The following is a 17,212-nucleotide window of genomic DNA, read 5'->3' as shown; positions in this document are numbered from 1 at the left end:
TTAAATTTAAAAAAGCAAAACAAACCAACACAATTGAAAGATGGTAGAATTTTGGTTTTTACTTCATGTTCCTTTTCCTGAATTTTTCAAATTTCTACTATAAGAACATATATTACATTGTTATCCAGGGATAAAAATAAAATATGCTAATTGAGATACTTTTAAATCAATACTTAGGAAGAGAAAAAGAAAAAACCCAATTTCACAAAGAGTAGTCTAGTAATTCCCAAATGCACAGAGGCTACATCAAAATCACCTGAGACATTGTTAAAAAAAAAAAAAAAAATTTCCAGAACCCAAAGACCTACTCAGTCAGAATTTCCCTGGGTAGAACCTAGGCATCTGGAGTTTTAACAAGCTCCCCAGGTGACTATCATCTTTTCCATCAAGGAAGTCCAAAAGCACTTTCAATTCTCTTTCTCTTTTTAAGGTTCTTTGATGATTTCTTTAACACTAGTTATATTGGAAAGCAAACACACAATATTTAACAGTGAGAGTAAGTGACCGGGGTGAGGACTCGGATGGCCTCATGTCTCACCATTCATCTCTGCAAACTTCTGAACCTCACTTAGGGTTTTCAGTTCTTGTCTTGGACATGCTGTTACACACAGTGCTACAGACTTGATCTTCCGGTTTATCAAGTCCAGATTGCATGGATCCAAAAAGAACACATACCTAAAGCATGGAGAAAAATATCGAGATGTTATTTCACAAGAACACTCTGGTTCACAGCCTAATTTGACTAAGCCTAAAAGCAAAGAACATCTATTCTATTCTATACTCCTTCACAAATTTTATCAAAGATGAACAGATATTTCACAAATCTAATCACAGATTTTCTTTTTAATTAATTGCTTGTAAATATACCGTCAACAGTGGTGACTAGAGGAACTATAGGACTCACATTTGTCATGATGTATTTTTCCAATATTTAAATTTTTGTAATGTATACTTTATAATTAGAAATTACTTTAGTTTTTTAAATAATTAATTTGTTTTATTTTTTGCCAATCCTGTGCCCTAAAAATTACTAGAATATCCCAAGACTGCTATATAACACGAATTGTAGTTTATATATAAACTTTAGTAATAAAAATATAATTATATACAAAATATAAAATTATAAAAATGAATATATAAACTTTTGCTAAGGAATATATAATTATAAAAATGAATTGTAAAATTGTATAAAATTGAACATATAAAGCTGAATGGAGACTAGAGGGAAATACACCAACATTTTAACTACAGTCATCTCTGGATATTAGAATAAAGTGATTTTAATCTCTTTCTTTCACTTTTCAGAATTCTCATTTTCTAGAAATGTAAATGACTTTTGAGTTGAGATAACTACAGTAAATACTGTTTATTAAAAGGTCCGTTACATATCAACAAAGTAATGCCCAGATCTTAAATTATCCCTTTTGTATTCTATATACATTTATATTTTAGAAAAGGAAAGATTAATCAGAAATTACACTGAAACAGACTTTTTTTTTTTAATGTTAAAAAGTAGGGTGGCTCAGTAGGTTAAGCGTCTGCCTTCAACTCAGGTCATGATGCCAGGGTCCTGGGATCGAGCCCTGCATCATCTGGCTCCCTGCTCAGCAGAGAGCCTGCTTCTCCCTCTCCCTCTGCCCCTTCCCCCTTGCTCGTGCTCTCTGTCTCTCTCTGACTCTCTCTCACATAAATAAATAAAATCTTAAAAAAAAAGAAAAGAAAAAATATCAAGTCAAAGCATATGCTGGGATGGACGATATAAAAGGATACTGGAAAAAAAATTCAATAGAAAAAACAAAGTGTGAATATCAAGGGGAGGGGGACCTGAGAGGCTTTTGCAGGTGGAGTAATATTGCACACTGCAGAGGAGCTGGGGACCAGGAACCCAGAACGGAGGTCGGGGATGAGCTACCAACCACCAAACTAAAAAAAAAAAAGAGTATTTTATAACTGTGTTAGTGACTCCAATACCATTCATGTTCTACATAGATAAAAGGAAGAAAAGATGCCAAGCAGAAAGATGGTATTTGGAAGTGGAATTCCGACGGCTCCTGTGCCTGATGGCCAGGAACGAGCACCTGGAGAAAACTCTCCAACCACCTTTGTGTAGAAACAAGTGCCCCCTTGCTGACGCTCCCTCTATCTGTCCTTGTATGGGAGTGAGCATGCCATGCTTGGGGCTCTGTGCAAGGACTGGCACAAAGCCAGCCCCAGGGCAGGGCACACACAGGGCCTTGAGCAAGGTGTCATAAAAACCTGGAATCATTTACCACCACCAACCATGGATACTGTTAACACTACCGATAAAAATAATGGTAGCCAACATTTATTGAGTAACTACTACGTACCAGATGCTGCATTAATAAACCTTTTACACATATCAACTCACTTATCACACAATCCTCACAACAATCCTGTCATCTGTTTTTGTAGGGGTGAGCAGTGGGGGGCAGTGGAGCTGGGGCAGGGAGAGGAATTAAGTGCACAGTTCTAAGCGATGAGCAATGCCTGGAGAAATACCTGGAGAAATCACAGGACAATAGAAAAATGGGTTCCAGGAAAAGGAGAAAGCCAGAGGCTTCTGGGGCCTTGGATGAGTGACACTGCCTTTCACAGCCTGCTGAGAACAGATACCTTGTCTGATTGTCCTGCAGGATTCTGCCCCCTCCAAGGCCAAAAACGTCCTCACTATATTTCCAGCTTCTTCTGCATCTTAAAGCACACTCTTGATTTATCCTAGTGACTGGGCAGCAGCCTTGGACCAAGCCTGGGTCAGACCCATTTGAGCCTGCTTTCTGGGTCTCTTTCTTAGTAGTTTTCTGACCTTGGGGAATATAGTTATCCTTCTGAGCCTCAGTTTCCTTATCTACAAAACTGCATATTCATGACTTTATTTGATCCTCACAACAACTTTATGAGCTAGAGGCCATTACCATTCCACAGAGGACAAAATTGAGGCCCCCAGGAACTAACTACGTGGCCCAAGGGAGCTAGTAGATGCCAGAGCATGAATTCAAACCTAGTCCTTCCGATTCGGAGTTTCACCCTCTGTCCAACCTGCTCTAGTCCCAAAATATTTCCTACAAAATAATAAATCATTGTAACTGTTCTATATTAACTCTGAATATTGTTTCCACCATCCTGAAGTTCGTTCAATCCATGGCAACATGTTTGTAAGTAATTAAATTTTAACTAAATGGGATCTAACTGAATATTTACAGAGTAGGAAAAGTGCATGTGTCAAACAGACAAATTTATGATTCATTAAAACTGCACTTTCTTGCCTTTTGATTTAAAAATGCCCTTAGCCAGGTAAATAAATCCTTACATTAGTTTCAGTTTTCACTTCAAACAAAATGAACTGTATTTGCCAATTTCATTTTTTTGAAATGAAACAAATATCCAACTCTCAAATAAGCATGACACTGGCAGGCCAGATTATTTTAACTAACAAATCTATGGATAAGTGGGTTTTTTTTTTTTTTAAAGATTTTATTTATTTATTTGACAGAGAGAGACACAGCAAGAGAAGGAACACAAGCAGGGGGAGTGGGAGAGGGAGAAGCAGGCCTCCCGCCGAGCAGGGAGCCCGATGCGGGGCTCGATCCCAGGACCCCTGGGATCCCGACCTGAGCCGAAGGCAGACGCTTAACCACTGAGCCACCAGGCGCCCCCGAGTTTTTTTTTTTTAACCGAAAAGGTGAAAGATACCAGGTAGGAGGCTATAAAATATCTTAAAAAGGTTTCTTAAAAACTGCCTACCCTGACTCTTCCACTGGGTAAACGGTTGGGAAGGGGTTGGGGCACATGGATTTGTGATTATACACCCTGGCTCCCATGCTCCATCCTTTCAAGGTGGAGAACCACTGTCACAGATAAGCAATAAACTGGAGTGAAAAGCAAATTTTCATCGCTGTCCTCAGTGAGTCTTCTACTAGACCTTCTAACAAAAACAGCTTTAAGTTTCACATCCTGTAGAGGAGCAGGAATGAATAAAATACCAAAAGTGTGAATGAAAGTAGGGAGAGATACGAAAAGAGAAAAACACTTTCACACCCTCAACAGCCCAGACACCTATGGCCATTGTCACATACGACAGGCATGCAGCATCATCACATGGTACCAGGAACATATTTGCAAAGAGGACTGCAGAACAACCTAAGCGAGCTTTGAACTTTGAAGCTAGAGGAATGGCGAAACACGCTAAAGACTGAACTGTAAAGCGAACACTACAGAGGAGAGCAGGTAAGGCATATAAGTATATATTATAGTCGAGATGGTTCCTGGGAACTACTGAAGGCGAGAAACAGATAAACTCATTTTCAATCGAAATTCTTGAAATACAGCTTATCCCCAAAAAGACAGGACAGGAGAGAGATAGAGAGGTCTATCTACACAGTAAACTCATGGGGACAGATGCACCAAAGTTGACGACAAGACAGTAAGGCATGAAAGTTCGGGAAAGAGGTGACTTTTGAAGCTGAGCTCAGGGCAGGACAGTGAACACTGAGTGAGCCGATGCAGAGAAGGATGCCAGAGATGCCTCACACTGGTTTAAACTTCTATTTTGCTTTCATTTTCTTCAAGGAAGATAGGGCAAGGTAGAGAATATAAGATTTACCGAGAATTTACTTTGGGCCACCAAGCATCTTCAGCACTGTCCTCACACATCCTAATTCAACAAGAGGGAACTGAGATTTACAAGTTGGGCAAGCAACCAAAGACCACACTGCCTTGAACCCTGGGGGGACTGACTCCCAAGAGCTGCTCTTCCCGCCACTAGCCCTCCAATTTAAAATGGAAACTGAGAATAAAGGTAATGGCAAGTGAGTTATAGACCAATCACACAGTGCCGTCCTTTACGTGGTATGCTACACTCCCATGATAAGAATTACATAGCATGGGGGTGCCTGGGTGGCTCGTTGGTTAAGCATCTATCTGCCTTCGGCTCAGGTCATGATCTCAGAGTTCTGGGATTGAGCCCCATATCGGGCTCCCTGCACAGTGGAAAGTCTACTTCTCCCTCTTCTCTCTGCCGCTCCCCCCCACCCCGCTTGTTCTTTCTCTCTCTCTCAAATAAAGAAATAAAATATTTTTTTTAAAAAAGAATTATATAGGATGATCCGGAAACACCTCATTCACTCAACAAAAACTACAAAGTGTTTATTATGTATCTACTCATGGGCTAGGCCTGGGGATACAAAATTCATTAAAGAAAAAAAACAACCACCAGTTCTTAAATGCAAATAACTTACAGCCTAGAGAGGAAGAAACAAAAATACAGTCATTTCCACATCATGTGATACGTGGCAAGGTTGAGATGGCAGAGGAAACAGTGGAATTCTGCACAGAGCATAAGGAGTTAGAGGAAGCACGCTACTGGGCAAGAGGCAGCATCTAAGCCACGTTTTGAAAATGAATAGGAATTTTCCAGACAGATGGGGAAGGGAGCGTTCTGGGCAGACGAAACTGCATGTATAAAAGGACAGAAGCATGAAAAGAGCATATTTAAGGAACTGCAAATAATTTGATAAGGTGGACTACGGGACGGGACATCAAAGGGCTAACGCCCAAGGAGAAACAGGGGACAGAAGAAGTAGCCATCCCTCGAATCTGAAGGCCCTGAGAGCTCCCCCGCATCGGGGCATGTGATTTCAATAGTCTCGGCACACGGATGCCCTGGCGTCACCAGCCCCTCGGGCGGGAGGCGGGAGAGGGGAAGGCTGGGGCAGCAGGGACCCGCGGTGCTGCTCCAGAGCCGAGCCTCGGCCATTAAACTGCCTCCGGCTGCCATGGCAACTCTGCGGCAAGGCTTTTTGGAGCAAAAAGCGGCAAAACAGATACTAGTCTGCTGGCCACCTCCTGCCAAATCTGGCTTCTCTCCTCTCTAATCAGGACGGAAGCTCTGCGGCACTATAGCTGGAAAGCTGGCTGGAAAATCCCTCCATCCATCGCCTTCTGCGTTAGTGAGTCCTGACACGTGTTTTTCCCCAGAGGAGAATAAAAATGGGAGTCCGATCATTTTTCCAATTATTACCTCATATCAATTGACAGTTTATAGCCCCTCTCCACAGAGCATGCTGCCATTAGTGAATCACACCAAAAGGAAAAACACAACAGCCTCGCGGAGGCTTCTCCTATTGCTAAATATAGACTTCAGAGAGCCCTGGATCTCTGCTCCGCCCGCAGGAGAAGGGGGCCAGAGGAGGCCTCTTACTTCCTGTGTGGGGTGCCGGCGAGGCTAGTGCCCCCATCGCACCGGGCTGGGACCCAACTGCACCATGGAGGGCTGTGCCACACAGGACAGAGCTATGGAGCCTGCACACCACAGTCCACAAAAAACCCAAACGAACCCAACACACACTAACCCAACGAACTGACGTGACACACAATTAACTAAAACCCCACTGGCCCTGCACTTTCTGGAACAAAGCCAGGGGGAGAGGGCGAAACATGTTGAAAGCAGTGATTTATCTTCACAACTGTCACTCTAGATAGCGGCTGAGAGAACAGTACAATGTTTATGATGCCACCAAGACCGCAAGAACACTAAGGAACAGAGAAAAAGGGCGGAGGTGAACTGTGGGCAACCTGACCCATGAGGCCGATGACAGCGACGCCCCGCTTTCCCACTGCCTCCTGCCCCAGTCTCAATGAGGAAGAGGCAAAAACGTCCCCGGAGGTAGCACTTGATAAAGAAATGCCTCACCATGCACCTCAGCAGCCTGGCAGCCTCCTATGCGAGCACGTCTGTAGCCCTCGATTCACAGGTAACTGCTAAGAAGGGAAAATGTCATAGTCATTTCTGGTAAATTCACAGCACTGAGAGCTGAAAACAGCTTTCAACGGTGGAGGAAGCCCAGGGATCAGATGAAGACAGGGACACTCAGAGATGTTTACTGCTCAGACCTCACCTCCCACAGGTCTCCTTTCTGTTCCTCACTCTCGGCTTACTTGCACCTAGAAGCCTTAGCACTTCTATCTGCCTGGAGTGTTCTTCCTCCAGAGAGCAGCACAGCTACTGGACGCCCAGTCACTTGCTTCAAGTCTTCACTCAAAAGTCACCCTCTCAATGATGGTGGGGCCGCCGCCTATCTGAAATGCTGTCTCTCCATCCATCTTTCCTGCTTTCTCTGTTTCTCTTTAGCACTCATACTCACTAATACACTGTACACTTATTTTACTTATTTATTGGTTTATTATCTGTCTCCAGCCATAGAGTATCCGCTCCCCAAAGGCACAAATATTTGCTGTCTTCTTCATCACTATATCCCTGGTGCCTAAAACAGTGCCTGGAATAAAGAAGGAGTTCCTAACTTATTTGTTGAGTTAACACACGGATGGTAACTGTGTAAGATTTTGCCAAGTGGAGCAGAGGGTAGAGGGAAGGTAAGGAAGAAGGTATTTTAGGTAGAAGGAAACAGTCTCATTCATTCAACAAAAACTTATCAAACACCCCTGCCAGGTGCAGGGCTAAATATGCAGTCACGATGCCATGATAAGTGAGACCAACACAAAAAGTGTCTCCCTTCCCAGGAGACACCAAGTGTCTCCCTTCCCATGATAAGTGAGACCAACACAAAAAGTGTCTTCCTTCCCCTCTGGTAGTCCAGAGAGAGTAGGGAGGTAATTACAAAAGCATATAAATGCTATTGTAGAGAAAAGATAAGAGAATGCCTCCAAAGGGCCCTGTGAATGGACAGGTGTCCAGAAGAAGGGAAATCTAGAGCCAGGACCTAAAGAATGAGTAAGAGTTTGCAAGGTGTGGAGGAAAGGAGGCAGAAACAGGGAAAGAGGAGCACATGAAAAGACATAAAAGTGAGACACAGCATGGTGTAACAGAGAAAATGGAAAACGCCAGGGTGGTTGAAATGGACTGTGATAAAGAACCAGATAGCCGGACAGGCAAGCTGGAGCTGGATCACAAAAGCCTCATAGGTGGTATCAAAGAGGTCAGAAACTTTGGAGTTCATCCTAAAGACACTGGGGAGCCATTGAGGGTTCACCAGCTATAATGTGGGGAATGAATTAAAGGCAAGCAAGAGAGAAAGTAAGGAGACTGAATCTCTACCTAGAGGATGACTTCGACTAGGGTGGGAAAGGGAACAAAAATGAGATTTCAGAAACATTGAGACACAATTAAGAAAACCTGATGACTGATTATATGTGGAGGGAAGGAAGAAATTAAGTGTGATACTTATTTACAGAAAAAATTAAGAAAGGCAGAAATTAAGAATGATCTGGTTTAGACTAGGGTAGCCAGGGCGTTCTGGTTTGGACTCCTGTTCAATAAGACACACATCTCAAGAGGAGGAGTAGAGTTTGGAGATAAGATCATGTTCTAACTGTAGACAGTGTGAGTCTGGAGTGTCTCTGGAGTGTCCAAGTGGACCTGGACAGTTGGCTGGAATGTTCTGGCAGAGAAATCTGGACAAGAGATAGAGACTGTGGAATTACCAGCATATAAATGATAACCTCACCCCCATGAGTGTATGAGATCACCAAAGTGAGTGTGCAGAGTTCAGATTCTGATCCTTGGTGAAATCTGTGACCCTCTTGAAATAGTAAGCAAAATTTGATACACAAATTCACATGCAGTTTTCTGAAGAGAGATTTCTTACTTATAGTTTTGATCGGATTGTCAAAGCCCCCCCAAAGAGATTAAAAGTCAAGTAAAATGAGCAAAGAGCCAAAACAAAGGCATGGAACTGAAAAGTCATGGGGAAAAAATGATTCTACTATTTAGCTAAGTGTCTGTCTTCTCCTTATGCATATACTATAAAGGGAGAAATAATCGCCAGAATGGTAACCAAGAGCTCGGCAGCAAATTGTGTTCCTCATACTAAACTGAGACAAAAAAGCAAATTAAAACACCTTTTTAAAAAAGATTTTATTTTTAAGTAATCTCTACACCCAACATGGGGCCTGAACTCACAACCCCGAGATCAAGAGTCACACACTCCACCGACTGAGCCAGCCAGGTGTCCCTAACATACCTTTTAAAAATAATTCACAAGAGCTTTAAGAAAGAAAAGTTCTCTATTTACTCTAGTCAACTGGAATAACACCCCTAGCCCCAAGTTCACCAGTAATACCACAGTCACAGGAAGCATTCTCAAAATCAACTTGTTCCAGCATTCAGGCTGAGAAATAGTATGTGCTAAGAGTAAATGACCAGAGATTTTTATTTTTAGTTTAATAGCTTTATTGAGATGTAACTTACATGCCATAAAATTTCCTGTAAACTGTACAGTTCAAAGTTTTGTACAATTTAGTTCAACTGAATATTTTTAAGTATATTTCACAGTTGTTTACCCATCACCACAATCTAATTTTAGAACATTTCATTGCCCCAAAAAGAAATCTCATACCATTAACAGTCATTCCCCATTCCCCCACTTTCTAACCCCTAGCCTTAGGCAACCATGAATATACTCTCTATCTCTAAAGATTTGTCTATTCCGGACAGTTCATATAAATGGTTTCACAGAATATACAGTCTTTTGTGACTGGCTTCTTCTACTTAGCAGGATGTTTTGAAGTTATGTCCATGTCATTCCTCTTTATGGCTGAACAATACTATGCTGTATGGCTAGAACACATTTTGTTTATCCATTCATCAGTTGGTGCACATTTATGTTGTTTTCCCTTTTGGGCTATTAGGAATAATGCTGCTATGAACATTTGTATACAAGCCTTCATATGGATGTATGTTTTTATGGATATATGGTTTTATTTCTCTTGGGTAGATAACAAGGAGTGGAATTGCTGGGTCAAATGGTAACTGTATTTAATATTTTGAGGACCTGCCAGATTTTTCCATAGCAGGTGCTCCATTTAATGTTCAGACCAGCAATGTATGAGGGATCCAATTTTTCCACATCCTTGCCAACACTTGCAAACACGTCTTTTTTTTACCATACCCATTCTAGTGGATGTGAAGTAGTAACTCATTGTGGTTTTGATTTGCATTTCCTTGATGACTAATGATGTTGAACATCTTTTCATGGGTTTTCTGGCCATTCACCCCTCTTTTTTTGAGAAATGTCCATTCAGATCCTCTGCCCGTCACAGACTTCTTTTTAGTCTTTTGAGAAGGACACAGTAAGAGGCAAGCACTAGATATTATCACAAGAGTATGAAAAAATTATAAGAGAAAATAAGGATGAAAGTAAAGAAAGAAAAGCAATTAGGAGAAAGTACAGGAGTCAAAGAACCAAAGGTCAAAGAATGGCTCCCGGAGGCAAAGAAGAACACACAAGCCGGAAAGAGAGAAGGCTGTGGTCAGAGTGGGGAGTTCTTGAATTAGTTTCAATTGATTTTATAGGTGGAGCGATAAAGGGTGATGACCAAAAACCAAGCTGTGACTACGGAAGAGTGAATCCTGAAAGCCCCCACTGAGAGGAAAATTCAGAGTTCCCAGGGCTAGCGTGAGAATCAATGAAACAGAATACGTGAAAGTGCTTTGTGAACTCCACAAATGTAAACTTGGCTAAATGAGCTGTTTTCCCCATCTGGGTTAAAAAGGGAAGAAGCTTTGATAAGTAACTTTGAAACTTGTTTTGGAAAATAATAATAATGAAAATGATTATAATAAATAACAGTTAACATCTATGGTTCCAGGCAATGTGCTAAGGAGCATATATCATTTATCATATTTGTTCCTCCAAAATCCCCTAGGAAGTAGGTACTATTATTATCTTCATTTTACAAATGAAGATCTTTAGGTCACACATATTAATGTTATTTTCTCCAGTGTAAATCATCCTTGGTGAAAATGTAAACCATCACTGGTTATCTGTCTACTGAATCTACTCTTATGGATATATCCCCAATTACATGAAAAATCTTACCATCATAGAAAAACTATAAATACTGTTCTCAAGGTACTGCTTTTATCTTTGTATCAGAGAATCAAATTTTTTGACAGTCAAACATGCCCACTACTTACTCCTTTAATGCTTCAATAACATATAAATGATTTCTTCTCCATAACAAAAGTATAATATTTGTTTTAAAATATTTAACTCATGTGTGCTGGGGTGGGTGGCTCAGTCAATTAAGCATCTGCCTTCGGCTCAAGTCATGATCCCAGGGTCCTGGGATCGAGTCCCACATCTGGCTCCCTGCTGAGTCTGCTTCTCCCTCTGTCCCTTCCCCCCACCCCCCATGCTCTCTCTCTCTTTCTTGCAAAAATATAATCTTTAAAAAATAAAATAAAATAAAATATATAACTCATCTAAAATTTATTTTGCATGGTGTGAGATTAAAATAGCTCTAGGGGTAGTTTCCTTCATATCATCATTCAACAATGTCTTTTGTTAAATACCGATTGCTATTAGTTTTTATTTTACTTGATTTCTCATATGCCACTATCAGTTTATTTCTGATATTTCTATTTTGTTTCCATCACTGTTATTAACCTGCATTCAGGTAGTCTCGTTAATATACTTGGGAGTAGTGTTGGTTTTAAATGGCAAAATTCCTTTTTGTTTCGCTCTAAACTATACAATCACTAATTGGACAATGAGTAATCTCTCCCCCCCTACCTGTTTTGTTTGAACAATACACTAATTGCTCATATTTAAGAATCAGAAGATCAATAGGTGCTATGGTCAGAATGTGTGCCCCCAAATTTCATATGTTCAATCCTAACTTCCAAAGGTGGTTGTATTAGGAGCCTCTGAGAGGTGATGAGGTCATGAGGATGGAGCCCTCATGAGTGGGCTAGTGCCCTTTATAAACGAGGTTCCAAAGAGATCCCTATCCCCTCCTACCATGTGAGGACACAGGGAGAAAGTGTTAGCAATGAACCAGAAGGAGGGCCCTCATGAGAATGTGATCATCTTGGTCTTGACCTTAGATTTCTAGTCTCCAAAACTAAGAGAATTAAATTTCTGTTGTTTATAAGCCTCTCAGTCTGTGATATTTTGTTATAACAGCCTGAAATGACGCAAGCAGTAGGTCACAGGTGTTCCCCTACTCTCCTTCCATCAATAGATTTCTGGCTTCTTTTGAAAAAGGAGCACCACTGGGCCATCCACCCACATGCCAAAAATCAGCTAGGACCAAGTAGAAATTTTCCTTTTATTGGGCACACACGTATCAAGTTCAAAGTGTCCAACGTTCCCTATTATCTTACTCCCAGTCCACTTAAGTGATGTATAGTGCCTGCCTAGAGGCCTTTAAATATGCAAACTCTGGTTTGCAAAACGCACAAGTTTCCCTTTCTACCTTCAAAGCCATAAAGTCCACAGTTAATTTGGTGCTCAATTTCAGTAACTACCTAGATTTCTGGTCTAATCTCTTCTCTACTTGCATTGTATGGCTCTCTGCTCTTTTATCCCCATTTAACTGACTTACAATATATGCTCCTAATTCTAATCCTCTCAAATTATCTTGAGAACAAGAATAATTTTTAAAATGTTCTCCCCTGAAGTTCTTTCCTGCTCCTTTATTCTGTGATTTATACTATCAATCAAGTCCAATTCACCATCCTATCAGGATCTTAACTGGTATTAAATCTATAAATTAACTTTGTTAGTATTGTCATCTTTATTATATTAAGACTTCTCAGCCAGGAGATGATTATATTCTCTTATTATTTGCTTTCTTTTCATTCTATTTAAGTACTATAATTCTCTGTATTTGGCTCTATATCTTGTTAGTTCTGTTTTCTCATAAAACAAGTATTATGTTTTTCATTATATTTTTGTCTAGTGATAAAATAAATGACTGAACTGAGTTAGGTGTATGTTTTATATCCCATGATTTAAGCATCTCATTTCAAGATATGTTTTTGTTGAATCTCCTAAACATTCAGGTTACAGTCCCTTGTCGTTGGTGGATAGTATTTTTATCTCTACTGACCTACACGCATTCCATTTATCTCTTTTATATAATTTGTTGCAACTAGTTACTTAAAATAGTGTTATAAAAGAGGTGATATCCTTACTTTAATTTTTTTCCATAAAACTGGTATCTGCCACTACCAGAAACTCCATCAGCTTCCTTTCATGCCCTCAGATTTAAAAGTCTGTTTTTTACAAAGGTGCCAAGGTTATTCAACAGGGAAAGCAGTCTTTTCAATAAATGAAGCTGAAATAACTGGATTTTTGTATGGAGGAAAAAGAAGACAAACCTTGACCTCTTTACACCATATGCAAACATTAAATCAAAATGGATCATAGGCATAAACATAAGAGCTAAATACAATACTTCTAGAGGAAAATGAAAGAGGACGTCAACTACCTCCATTTTGACCTCAGTCTGTACTTTCTAACCTATTAAGTTCTTCTTTCTAGCTTATCTCTTAACTCAGGCAAAAGACCCTGCAGGCAAAGCATCCCCTGAAGGGAACCAAAACCACCCCCTCGAGCAATAAGGACTGCCCTGAGCCAGCAAGACCCCCCTGGGACTGACGCCAAGACAATGATGACCTGACCTTTACTGCCCACCTGCATGTACCCACCCACCTTTGTCCCACATTCTCCTTATATAAACCCAAAAGTATTTTCAGCACTTTGAAGACAGTCTTTGAGACATTAGTCCGCTACCTTCCCTGTGTTGGCCTCATGGAAATAAATTCCTTTCTTGTTTCCCCACCATGTGTCTCTCTGCCTTTGGATTTTGTCAGGGGCAAGGGGCTGAACCTGGTCTGTTTGGGACCCCCAGAGCCAGGTGCTCTTGCACCCCTGTGCCCTGGCTACAAAAATATAGAAACAAATCTGTATGACTTCGGTTACATCAATGATTTCTCAGATAGAATACAAAAGACATGAGCCATTAAAAAGAAACATTTGTGTATGTGTGTGTGTGTTCTAAATGTATCTAACGGATAAGTTAGACTTCATTGAAATTAAAAACTTGTCTGTCAAAAGATACCATTAGGAAAATAAAAAGGCAAACCACAAATTAGAGAAATATTTGCAAAACATATACCTGACAAAGGTCTTATAAACAGAATATATAAAGAACTCTTAAAACTTTTTAAAACAAACCGTCAAAAAATGTGCAAAAGATTTGAACAAATACTTTACAAAAGAAGGCATATGGATGGTCAACCAATACTTTAAAAAGATGCTCACCATCACTGGTCACTAAAACATGCGAATTAAAACCAGAAGGAAATACCATCACATGCACATGTGACCGGCCAAACCTGGTCTGTTTGGAACCCCCGGAACCAAGTGTTCTTGTATCCCTATGCGCCAGCTACGGTGGGAATGCAAAATGGTGCAACCCCTCCAGAAAACAATCCCGCAACTTCTTGTAAAGTTAAACATAACCTCACCATATGACTCAGCAATTCCAAACCTAGGTATTTACCCAAGAGTAATGAAATACATATCCATACAGCATCACATGCATAGATTTCCAAAGCAATGTTATTCACAATAGAACAAAATTATTTTAAATAAGTTAATAACCCAAATATCCAAAAACTAGTGAACAGACAAGCAAAATGTAGTATATCCACACAATGGAATACTACTTAGTGATTAAAAAGGAACACACTATTGTTTAACAACATGGATGAATCTCAATAACATTATTATGCTATGTTAAACATGCCAGACACAAAATACAATATACTATATGATTTCGTGCAGATGAAATTCTAGAAAAGGCAAAACTCTACTGTCAGAAAGCAGATCAGTGGTTGCTTGGGAACAGGGATGGGAGAACTGGCTGCAAAGGGGTATGAGGTAATTTTCAGGGGGCAACAGAAGTGTGGATTGTGATAGAGGGTGTATGACTATATACAGTGACCAGTTACAGTAAACTATTATATGTAAATTGTACCTTAATAAAACTATAAAAATATTTCAAATTTCATCTTGAAAAATGTACTTTACAAAATCCAACCTAAAGAGTCCCTAATTAAGTCCCACACACTTAAAGTGTGTAGTAAAGAATTTAACCTACTCAGAAAGAGGTTTCAACTTTGCCCTGGGCAAAGGAGTGTCTTTATTTGCCAGGGGCCTTGGGTCATAGCAGACAGTCCAACAACAATGTGATTTAGGATGTGGGCAGGCCACACCAGATAGCATTTAGGGCAGGGGTTAACCACTCTTTTTTTTTTTAAGATTTTATTTTTAAGTTACCTCTACACCCAACATGGAGTTCGAATTTATAACCCCGAGATCAAGAGTTGCAAACTCCACTGACTGAGCCAGCCAGGTGCCCAAAGGGTTGACCACGCTTAGAAAGACCAGCAATGTCATGCAGACTAGGAGTTTGGGATCATATGTGTTTGCTTGACAAGAGGGGCTAGAGACTGAATCAGCCTCATGCACAATGAATCATGCCTGCATAATGAAGCACCAATAAAAATTCTGAATATTGAGACTTGGGTGAGCTTATCAGTTGGCAATGTGCCATGTGTATTGTTACATATCAATGCCAGGTAAGTAAATGCCCTGACTCCACAGGGAGAAAACAATCAACACTCTGCCCTGTGTACTTCTTTCATTGGCTGATTTTAATCTGTAGTTCTTCCCTGTGAGTATAATGTATTTCAGGGAGTTCTATGAGGCTTCCTAAGAAGGGTCTTGTGGGCCCCTCAACTTGCAATTGGTGTCAGAAGTAAGGGTGGTCATGTATGGACTGTGGACCCTCCAGCTTCTCAGTTGCCCTCATGTCCAGATAAATAAATAGATGGCAAACTAATGACTTTAAAATTCATAGCTGAAGTGGTTAATACTTATCTAAAGTATATTACAAAGGTCATATCTGTGGGCTTACATACAATGACAAGAGCTTTTTAGAATCTTTACAGTTGCCTGGTTAACCTGGAACCAACCGAAGTAGTGAAAGTCTGGATTGAGCATATATTATCAGTTGTTTAACTTAGCTAGGGCAGGATACACACCGAAGCAGGTAACCAAGAGAAAAACCAATCACCCCATACTTGCCCCTTTGCATGCATGTGATCTCATTCTAAGTGGCTTTTTACTTCCCTTTTTAGAGTCTGCAAAACATTTCAACTTTCAACTCCTGCATTTTCTATGGTATGTAATTGAATCTCTTTTTTCAAATTGCTAGCAGTATTATTAATAGCAAGTATTATCCTAGAAGTAGAATTACACTAGTAATACAGATGCTACCTTTGTAAAAAGTTTTAAAATCCAGGCTAAAGAGTAGTGTGGTCACAAAATATGGCAAAAAAAAATTTTCCAAAGATGCCTCCATAAATTTGCCTTCAGGAAATTTACCTATCATTTTTATAACTTCTAACATTTTCCATGAGAGAAAAATAAAGTTTAGGAAAAACTGCATATATAATGCAGTAAGTTTCCATTTAGAACTGTTACTGTTTTCAAATGCTTATCAGCTTGTGACAAAATGAGTCCACAAATGCAAGTTTACGTGTAGTATCTACCTAGGCTGCTCTTCTTTGCGTTGAGCCAAACTAGGAGAGGTGGTATTAATGTTAGAATCAGAGACTATTTGACAGGAGGCCAAGAGGACAGTGCTTTCCCTCAAAGCAAAGCCAAACTCGTCAAAGGCTTAAAGTATCTCCATTTGTTCAAACTTATCTCTAACTGTAGGAATGAGCAGGTGATCTATTGGGCTGCTCTGAAGAATACCCTGAACATTTTCTAAAACCCAAGCATTAGCACAGTGGATAAAATGCACTGCCTCTCCTCTCCTAAGCCTCTGTAACTCCACAAGATAGAGTTAGGAGCTCTTCACTGTGGGTGCCAGTTTTCAGCCAGCTTTGGCATGTCCTACAAAACTCCAACCTGTAGACTCAGCCCACAATGTTCTTCAGCCAATGAGAACCAAGCTTGGCATTCTAATTGAAATTCCATCCTCAGGAGAGATGGGCTCTTGAGTTGCCATGTGGCCCAAGAACCCACATGACCATCCATTCACCACCAGTGTCCAACCCCCCCAATCACTATTCTGTGTGCCCTCCTTCCAGAAGCCTACTTTATCTGATTTTCCACTTGCTGTAATGCAAGTCCTGCTCTGAACCTCCAACCTAAGGCTTTAAAACCCTACTTAAAATGACTCTGTCTCTGAACCCCCAGTCATTGGCTGGGGGTTCCAAATGGACAATCTAGAACCAAGATGCTACCCTGAAGAAGGGGAGGTCAGAGAGGCTGAAGCATGAGAAGGATCTAGCCCACTGTTGCTAACGGAAATGGACCATGAGCCACAGAATATAGGCTATAGGATATACAGGCTGCCTCTAGAAGCTGAG

At 40.4% G+C, this 17,212-nt stretch overlaps 1 protein-coding gene across 4 annotated transcripts in view; it reads right to left on the bottom strand.

The window, feature by feature from the left end:
• SLC44A1 (solute carrier family 44 member 1) overlaps positions 1–17,212 on the bottom strand; it is a 196,051-nt gene that overhangs the window by 103,211 nt on the left and 75,628 nt on the right. For all 4 annotated transcript variants that reach the window (XM_031027621.2, XM_031027620.2, XM_031027619.2 and 1 more), the window contains exon 4: positions 539–675. In XM_031027621.2, coding sequence (XP_030883481.1) covers positions 539–675 — 137 coding nt within the window. The remainder of the gene's footprint in view (positions 1–538; positions 676–17,212) is intronic.

The sequence above is a fragment of the Leptonychotes weddellii genome, chromosome 14 (genome assembly GCF_054177405.1).
Source record: "Leptonychotes weddellii isolate Sample4059 chromosome 14, ASM5417740v2, whole genome shotgun sequence".
Taxonomy (NCBI): Eukaryota; Metazoa; Chordata; class Mammalia; order Carnivora; family Phocidae; genus Leptonychotes; species Leptonychotes weddellii.
Note: the sequence above shows the minus strand (reverse complement) of the source record. Positions and strands in the feature narration are given on the sequence as shown.